The sequence below is a fragment of the Eupeodes corollae genome, chromosome 1 (genome assembly GCF_945859685.1).
Source record: "Eupeodes corollae chromosome 1, idEupCoro1.1, whole genome shotgun sequence".
Taxonomy (NCBI): domain Eukaryota; kingdom Metazoa; phylum Arthropoda; class Insecta; order Diptera; family Syrphidae; genus Eupeodes; species Eupeodes corollae.
In genome coordinates, this window is record NC_079147.1 from 138,968,973 (window position 1) to 138,978,989 (window position 10,017).

Genomic DNA, 10,017 nt, shown 5'->3' on the forward strand with positions numbered 1-10,017 from the left:
ATAGTACGCATATTTGGTAAAAATTGATACAAGTACATATAGACAAAATTTTAAGCAAGACAAATCGACAGACGGGATGGGAAGTTATCAGTGTGGGTCGCATCCCAGCCTCTTCTTGAATTTTGGATTTGCTGAGACAAGTGGAAACAAACCTCAATGAGTAATTTGCCGCAAAGTGTTGTCGAACATTGCAATGTTTGCAGCAAAAATCAAACGTCACTTTGCAGGGATTTATCCAGATTGCAAAAGCAAACTGACTGATTTCTTCAAAAGAAAGTATGCTTAACTCACTAAATATCAAACCATTATTACTTATCACTCAAAAGCAGTGAACGAAAAAGTGTATTGATGGCATCCTACTTGTTAGGTTTCCGAAAAGCGCAAACTGGTGAAGCCCATACCATTACTGAAAACTTAATAAAGCCATGTGTTAAAGACATTGTTGAATGTTTGTTGGGTTAAAAGGCCAAACAATTTGTTGACACCGTCCCTTTGTGAAATAACACAATATCAAGACGAATACTTTACTTGCGGAGAATGTGAAAGCTGTACTTTACTTTTAAGAATAAGTCAAAAAATTTGCGCTGCAAAGGGATGAATCAACGGATGTTGCAGGGTTGGCTATTTTAATAGTATTTGTGCGCCACCAATAACTACAATCCTTTCAAGAAGATCTGCTCTTCTGCAAGCCGCCGCCGTTGCCAACTACTACAACTGGTGCTGACATTTTTAATCTGATTGAACATTTTTTTTTTAATTGCAAATGACATACAATGGGTTAACTGCGTGGATGTACTTACGGTGCCAAGGCCATGACTGGAATAACGTCCGATGCCGTCGCAAATTGTTAAAGTAAGCACCAATAGCCATTGCGTTCTAAACCGTCATGCCTTTGCAATCAATAAAATGCCGGTCTCCCTTAATTGCGTGTTGGACGAAAGCGTGAAAATAATTAACTTTATTAAATCACGGCCAAAGAATACAAGGCTTTTTAAAGTAGTATGTGATGACATGGGTAGTCTACATACGTCTTTACTTCTTCACGCAGAAGTAAGATAGCTTTTTCGCAGAAAAAACACTGACGCGGCTTTTCGAAATGAGATCTGAGGTTAGAACCTTCTTCATTGAAGACTACTTTGTTTTGGGGGACATGTTGTGTAATGAGCGTTGGTTATTGAAATTGGTGTATCTATCAGATATATTAAAAAACAAATAATTTGAGTGTATCACTTCAGGGACTGCGTGCTACATGTAACTGTGAAAAATTGCATAGGTATATGCGCAACGAAGTGCTCTGCGTGAAATTTCTCACGCAAAAAGTGCTCCGCGACTAATAAAGATTGATACTCACTTAGATACTCACATTTACTTTGGGGCTGGATAATTTGTTGTTACACTTAGTGTAAAGTCTAAAAACTTAAAAAAAAGGATATTGGTATATTTTCAAATAAACTATTTCTTAAGGTTGACTTTTGGTATCTTGTTGATACTAACTGGTGTTCTATATAAATGTAGTTCAATCTAGCAATTCTGTTTTAGAAGTTGGTCTTTTTGACAGCTGTCACTTAATTAATGCTCATTTTCGTTTTCCATTTCATAACAAATATATTTTCTCTTGAAGGACGTTTGCAAATTGTGCTAATTTTTTACAAAAATATTGGTTCGATTCGCGCGAATGTGACCGCTACCGCGACACAACGAAACAATCAATTTATTGATTTGAAATAAAGCTAAATTTTTCGCAATGACATTAAATTATAATAATATAATTAATTTTTTATTATTTATTATTATTATTTTTTTTGTCGTCCATAGCACAAGAACCAGAAGAGATATCGATTTCAAATAAATTTTGTTATACAGATAATAAGGCACAAAGATGCAGAAAGGGCGCTCAAGAAAATTGTGTGGGTGGTTTTTTTACCACAGCAGTTTGAAAAAAGGTGAACATTTTGGTTAACCCTAAATATCTCACGAACCAATAAGGCTAGAGACTTGAATTAAATTTCATATTATATATTGTAACGTGCTATCAAAGAAGTATATTTTTTGAAAAAAAAATCCATTTAAAGGTCTTTTTTATAAATCAAACTTCAGACTAAAATATGATTTCATCATTCATTACCTACTCAAAGTTGGTAAAAATTAAATATCGATTCAAATACCTTTTTAAAATCTTGACATTTAGGCTTCAAACTTATTTTGTCTTATAAGAAATATTGTTTATGAAATTCGATAAAATTTTGAGAAAAATCGAATTGACAGTTTTTTTACAAAAAATAAAAACCTAAAAAAAAAATTAATAAAAGTTTGTAAAAAATGATTTTCGACTCAAATATCTTTTCAAAAATTTGAGAGAATAACTTCTAACTAAACTAAAGAAATATAACATTAAGGCAAATTTTGAGAAAAATCGAATTGAAAATTTTTTTACAAAAAATAAAAACCTAAAAAAAAGTATAAAAGTTGGTAAAAATTGATTTTCGACACAAATATCTTTTCAAAAATTGTAGATATTGTCTTTAAATTACTTTTATCTTTCAAAAAATATTGTTGTCAGCATTCAATAAAATTTTGAAGGAAATCGAATTGATAGGTTTTGTACAAAAATTTTAAAAACCTAAATAAAGTTTTAACAAAAGTTGGTAAAAATTAAATATCGATTCAAATATCTTTTCAAAAACTTGAAATTTAGTCTTCAAATTTATTTTATCTTATAAGAAATATTGTTTTCAACATTCTGAAAAATGTTGAGAAAAATCAAATTGACAGTTTTTTACAAAAAATAAAAACCTAAAAAAAAATAAAAGTTGGTAAAAATTGATTTTCGATTCAAATATCTTTTTAAAAATTTTAAATATTGGCTTCAAACTTATTTTATTTCACAGAAAATATTGTATTCTGTAATTTTTATATAAAAATCCAACAGTCCGTTTTTTCATAAAAAATAACACTACAAAAAATAGTACGCAAATTTGGTAAAAATTGATACGAGTACATATAAACAAACTTTTAAGCAAGACAAATCGACAGACGGGATGAGAAGTTATCAGTGTGGGTCGCATCCCAGCCTCATTTTTTACAGTGATAATATTGTGGATGCATTTGTTTTTAATCACCCTTTTAACTATTAATTATAAGATTTTAAGCTGAGCAATGTTAAAAAACAGAATGAGAAGTTAGATATGAATTTTCTTGTCTTTATCTTTATTTTATTCTGAAAGGTAGACGTATACTAAAATTGATATATGTAGAGCCACCGCAAAATTTTGTAGGAATATGCAAAAATTTAAAACACGGAGTGCAAAACTTTCATAAAACCATGGTTTACTAAAAATGCTGCTTTAAAAGCCCATTGGATTAGGATATATTAGGCAAATTTTTTATTACGCCTAAAACTTTACAAAATGCAGCGTTTTTCCTATAAAGTTTTGCTTCAAAATTCTATTTACACTTAAGTGTTCTTCTTTTACTTTTATCTGTAGTGAAAACTTTATATGTATTTGTAAAACATTTAAAATTAAACTTTAACACTCATATTTTTTTGATAGCACGGTATGCACACAATTAAATGGAAGGTGATGTTTACTTGATCACAATGTTCAATTTTCAACTTATGTATTGGGAAATATAAAGTTAATTAAAGGAACATTGGAAAATAGTTATAACCTTGTTTTAATAAACGTTCAATGAAATAAATGGGGTTTCCATGGGTAAAATAAATCAATTTATTTTTGATCTTCATTTTTCAAAACACAAATTTCCGCCATTTTTTATTTTTGATTAAATCTGTCAAATCTGCAGGTCTGAATTTGTCGGCACATTTACCCCTATTTGCAATAATACTAATAAAAGTTTCAGCTATTAGCTTAACTGATACAAATATCTTTTTATTTTAATTTATTATTAATTTATTTATAAATTATTCATTTAACAATTGAAACAAGACTTCATCTTCTTCTCCTGAAAATGAATATAATATTAAAGTTTTTTTTTGATTTGATGAGGATTCGATATCAAAAGGAATGTGTCAGGATTCAATGTTTTTCATGTTTTTCATTCACTCGGTAAAATTTATATACATAATACAAATTAACAAAACAAGAATAATTGTAATTATTTTATGGAGTTGTTGGTAATAAAGACTCATTCATACAGAAATGTTTTAATTTTGCTTCATTTATCTTTACTGAATTCATATAGAATTACAAAAATATTTAGCTGTAAATTTGACACATCTACTGAACTCGTTTACACGTACGCGAAGTTACACTTATGCAACGACGAAAAAACAACTTCAATAGTGTGACATGGAAAACCCCTCAAGTACTAATTACAAGCTTTTATTTTAAACCTATTTCAATTCTTTGGGTAATACGCTTAGTTCCCACACGAATTTTCCACATAAACGCTTTTGCCTAAGTGCGTTTTTTTTGACAACCTTCTCCCTGTACAAAATTGAGAGTTCAAATTGTTTTGCATTCAATGACATCTTTGTATTTAAATCATAAATATATATATTGTGTGCTGAATGCTTCCATTTTCTATTGAACGTACTCAAATTTTGACCTACGTAACGTAAGGAAATCGTAACTTGTTGACAATTAGCAAATAAAGAAGACAAGTAAGCATTGAAGAAACAAGCTCAAGCAAAGCAAATAAAATTTTTAGAAAGTGCAAGTTTAATTTATTTATTCGCTTAAAGATTTTTAAATACAAAAATAGGTTTTAAACTAATTAAAAGTATATATAAATTATTGGAAGAATATGTCTTCCATGTCAAAGACAGCAGTAAGCTTATAGAATTTATAAAACTTTCTGAAAATAAAAATTAACTTTTAGCAACCTCCCGGTCCCGGTGCTGTTGCAGTTCCTAGTGGCTCTGCCGCCGCCGCTTCATCTGCTCCCAATATCGCACAACCCTCCAATGTTCAAGAATTCAATATACGTGTGCCGAAAAATCTCCGCAAAAAACACCATGTAATGCGCTTCAATGCAACGTTGAACGTGGATTTTGCCCAATGGCGAATGGTGAAGCTGGAACGTGAAAATAATATGAAAGAATTCAAAGGATTCGATGAAGATATGCCTAAGTTTGGCGCTGGTTCCGAATACAACAGAGACTTGCGAGAGGAAGTCCGCCGAAAGAAGTTTGGAATAATTGCCAAGAAATATCGTCCAGATGCTCAACCTTGGATTCTAAAGGTCGGCGGCAAGAGTGGCAAGAAATTCAAGGGCATTCGTGAGGGTGGTGTCAGCGAGAATGCAGCATTCTACGTCTTCACTCATGCTCCCGATGGAGCAATCGAAGCGTATCCATTGAATGAATGGTACAATTTCCAGCCAATTCAAAGGTTTGTAATTCCCAAAAAAAGTTGAGCTTGAGTTTTAATATATGTTGCCTGCTGTTTATGTAGATATAAATCTCTCTCGGCTGAAGAAGCCGAGCACGAGTTTGGAAGACGAAAAAAAGTGATGAATTACTTTTCCCTTATGTTGCGAAAACGTTTGAAAGGCGACGAAGAGGACCCAGAACAAGATCCGGAGGAAGTTAAAGTAAAGGGGGGATCGAAGAAAGCGAAAGAGCTTAAAATCAGTGACATGGACGAATGGATCGATTCGGAAGATGAATCTGATTCGGAGGAAGAAGAAAAAGAGAAAAAGGAGGAAGACAGCGATGACGATGCCAAGAAGAAGAAGAACAAGAAAGGTCAGCCGGAAAAAAAGAAGAAAAAAGAATTAGACGATGAAGCTTTCGAGGAGTCCGATGACGGAGACGAAGAGGGCCGTGAAATGGATTATGATACCGAATCCAGCGAAGAGTATGTATTATTAACATTACTTTTCTAAAATGTCATTACTATGAATGCCTCTTTTTTTTAGCGAGCCGGATCCAGAATCCAAGTTGGACAAGGACATGAAATCGGTAGCGGAAGAAGATGCACTTCGAAAGCTGCTGAATTCGGACGAAGAAGACGAGGAAGAAAAGAAATCGGATGAATCAGATAAGGATGAAGAGAAGAAGAAACAAAAAGACAAAGAGGAAAGCCCGAAAGATAAGAAGAAAACAAAGAAACAAAACAAAGATGAAAAGAAAGGTATAAGTGAATTAGACTTTATTCCGATAACAGCTTCTCATTACTCTCTGTTATATTCTAGATTCTTCAAGTGACTTCAGCTCAGACAGTAGTGATTCAGAGAACGAGGACAAAAAGAAGAAACCCAATCCGAATAATTCTTCTAAGAATCCATCTCGTGCCGGAACTCCCACGGGCATGTCAACAGACATCAATAAGCGCAAAGGCAACAGCATGCCATCAGATTTGACTGGATCCGAAAACAGCAATAGTCCTCTTAGTACTCCAGCTAAAAGGATGAAAGTCGAATCGGCTCCCGCCTTGCCGTCTACTTTTGCAGGAGTTGTAAACTCCAACAGCAAAGAGTGAGTAGTTTATATCTCTTTATTTTTTAGGAATTTCATATCTAAAATGTCTTGTGTATTTTTTTTTCTTTTTTTAGTGACTATGGCATCACGGAAGACGCTGTTCGTCGATACTTGGTTCGAAAGCCAATGACTGCAACTGAACTTCTTACTAAATTCAAGAACAAAAAGACTGGAGTCTCGAGTGAACGTCTGGTCGAGACTATGACTCAGATATTGAAAAAAATCAATCCCGTTAAACAAACAATTCAAGGAAAAATGTATCTTAGTATTAAAACTAAATAAAAGTTGTTTTAGTTGGCATTGTTTTTTATATACATAAACATAATAAATTCTATTTAACTGTAAACACAGTCACGTTGAAAAGTTTATCCATTTATTTAATAGACAATGAAAAGTAGATAGTTCGTTTCATAATGCTTCTTGAAAACTCATTGCAAGTCACAAAACTCTTCACCAGTTAAAATTGAAACTTCGAATCCTTCTAGAACAAATTCTATATTAGTGTTGTATTTGGAGTTATAAAAAAAGGTTCAAGAGGGTACCCAACATATATTTTTTACAAAATGTCATCACAAACCTAAAATCCATGTATTTCTTTCTCCTCCATCATAGGGTGATAGTCAGCCCAGTCAGCCAGGTAGTCAGCCCTTTAACTTTGTTTTTTTGTTTAAACGGTTCTGAAAAATCAGTTATTTATTTGCTGAACATGAAACTCAGTTTTACTGATCAGTTGACATTTGCAGAATAAGAAATAAGAAAGGTATTTGTTTAAATCACTCCCCTTAACAAATTATTAAACATAATTCAGAGTTAAGTCGGATTCTTGTATAGTCGGCCCCCTATATTTCAGTAGTCAGCCACTAGAGTTGTCAGCCCCCTTTAGTAAATCCATTTTATATAATTCAAAAGCCATTGCAAATTTGTCTACAAACCGTTTTTTTACAATAGTTTATAATAAATAAATAAAAAATAGAAGACACAATATATAATTTATAAAAAGGAACATTTTATTCAGTCAAATCTTATTCAATAGACCTTACATATCTATAAACTAATTTAATAAAAAAAATAACAAAAGTTATAAAGTAGTTACCTGGTAATAAGTAGGTAGGTGTAACGAGTAAAAAAAAAAAAACAAACTTAAACGCAACAAAAAACATAACAATTCAAAAAATGTATGATTTACATACTAATTAATAAAGCGCCAAATACATAGGTATTTAAAATGTTCTTAAATATAGTTTAAAAAAAAAAAACAAACATAAACGTTTAAAAAAAACATAACAATTCAAAAAATTTATGATTTACATACTAATTAATAAAGCGCCAAATACATAGGTATTTAAAATGTTCTTAAATATAGTTTAAAAAAAAAACAAACATAAACGTTTAAAAAAAAACATAACAATTCAAAAAATTTATGATTTACATACTAATTAATAAAGCGCCAAATACATAGGTATTTAAAATGTTCTTAAATATAGTTTAAAAAAAAAAAACAAACATAAACGTTTAAAAAAAACATAACAATTCAAAAAATTTATGATTTACATACTAATTAATAAAGCGCCAAATACATAGGTATTTAAAATGTTCTTAAATATAGTTTAAAAAAAAAAAAAACAAACATAAACTTTTAAAAAAAACATAACAATTCAAAAAATTTATGATTTACATACTAATTAAAAAGCAGACAAATACATAGGTGTTTAAAATGTTCTTAAATATATGTAGTTTTAAAAAATTTAAGTCTTTAATTAAGGTACCAATTATTTGAAAAATAGACATTAAAATTGAAGGTATCAATTATATTGCAATTTTAATTTGCACAACTATCACGTACAAATTGTTCACTTTCAACTTCTTCAAAAATCTTCCCGGAAAATTGTGTGCATTTAAGATGAAACCATCTAATGCATGAATCACAGCCTAAGTTTTTTTCATCGTTGTCTTCCGTGTCAGAAATCAGTTCTATTTCACATTTGGAACATAGTATTTTACTGTTTTTTTTATTTCTTTTTTCCATTTTGCTTTTTTGAACCTGAATGCGTTTTTTTTTTCCTGTGTTTGTTTTCGTTGCTTTATTTCCTACGCCTTTCTCATATTTTCTTCTTGCTTTCTGTCGAAAAATTCTTTCCATGCTAACGAAGAAACACTGCAAGGAGGCTTTTGACGGATTGAATCAGTCGATTTTTCAATTTTTTCGGGGTAGTAAAAATGTCGACTAAATGCAGGACTTACTGACGTGGAACATTATCATTTTAATCAATGAATCATTTTTAAAAGAATTATTTACCAGGTTGTTTTTCTTCGGCAACATTTGCCAAAAGCTCATTCAATAAAATTGATGATGCCGAGGAATGCCTTGATGAATGATCTAAGAAAAAAGATATAAAATATAAAAATTTTAGATAATGCCTCTTAATATAATTCCAATGGTTGCAGCTAAGACTTCATCCTCGCTTTCATAGTTATTTAGCTTATTCTTTGATGGAGATTGTACGGAGTCTATCACTTTGGAACTTTTCTTTTAGAGTTCATTTGTTTCGGCAATGTTTGGAGCTAAAAATTCTTCTGCCTGCTGCAAAAGCTTCTCTACAGTCTCCTCACTTTCTTCGATGTTCGGTGGTGGACAATCAGTTTCTTCGGAAACCAGCTTTTGCAATTCACCTGTTTCATCAGTGACGTATGTGCCAACTAGTGTTTCATTTGGCCCAGCTTGACTCAGGTGAGTTTGCTCCAGCTGTTCGATAATTTGAAGAAGGGCATCGAAATCAATATTTTTTTAGCGATTTCGTCCTTCGCCAAGGTTAACACCTTTCTGGTTTCCAAAAAACTTAAATTGGTTAAGCTCACAATTTCTCTTTCAGTGGAGAGCATCTCAATTTGGTTTTGAACACATTTCAAATAGTCGAATGCGTCCGGGTTGAAAGGATACAACCCATATTTCCGGAACGAATTTTGGATTATTTCAGTCCTATCTGACTTATTCAAAACCACTCATGAACCGTCCGTTTATATTCGGTTTTTAAACCTTTAAACGCTCCAACATCAGCGGGCTGTGTTATGTGGGTCGTATTGGGTAACAGGGCGTACAGAATTATGTCGTTATTGCGACAGAATTCACTCAGTTCCATCGAAAGGTGTGACTTGTGTCCATCGACTAATAGCAAAACTGGGCGTTTAATATTGTTCTCAGTAAGCCACTCGTTAAAGCTATTGGCCACATATTCAAAAAAAGTTTCGGATCGCATCCACCCACTTTCCGATCTGCCTAAGACCCATTTATCGGGCATACTTCTCACAACCGCTTGAGAAGGGCGCACATGTGGAAATACAACCAACGGTGGTAGCATTTGTCCAGCAGCACTGAACAGAAAAAGTACCGTTATTGTTTCTTTTTCATTTCCTGCTTTCACGGTGTAGAGATTTTTCCAACCTTTTGGTGCCAAAACATTTCCTGTCTTTGGAGATAAGCTAAAAGATGTTTCATCCCCATTAAAAATTAAAAGGGTCTTCCAAAATATCGGCTGCATCAATCTAATCTAAGTATTGCTTCAGCTCCCGAAACC

General features: G+C 32.1%; 1 protein-coding gene across 1 annotated transcript; it reads left to right on the forward strand.

Annotated features, from left to right (window-relative positions):
• Nucleotides 1-4,619: 4,619 nt before the first annotated feature.
• Nucleotides 4,620-6,795, forward strand: LOC129938492 (general transcription factor IIF subunit 1). The gene is made up of 6 exons (XM_056046098.1): nt 4,620-4,791; nt 4,843-5,354; nt 5,418-5,822; nt 5,884-6,098; nt 6,160-6,442; nt 6,520-6,795. Exons 1-6 carry the CDS (start codon nt 4,768-4,770, stop codon nt 6,725-6,727), a joined length of 1,647 nt encoding a protein of 548 aa, XP_055902073.1. The 5' UTR covers nt 4,620-4,767; the 3' UTR covers nt 6,728-6,795.
• Nucleotides 6,796-10,017: the final 3,222 nt, after the last annotated feature.

What these genes read in the sequence shown, in the direction of transcription:
- LOC129938492 (XM_056046098.1), top strand. Translation starts at nt 4,768, where the DNA reads ATGTCTTCCATGTCAAAGACAGCA. An exon ending in AAACAAAGATGAAAAGAAAG is followed by an intron (nt 6,099 to 6,159) that starts GTATAAGTGAAT and finishes GTTATATTCTAG; the next exon opens with ATTCTTCAAGTGACTTCAGC. An exon ending in GTAAACTCCAACAGCAAAGA is followed by an intron (nt 6,443 to 6,519) that starts GTGAGTAGTTTA and finishes TTCTTTTTTTAG; the next exon opens with TGACTATGGCATCACGGAAG.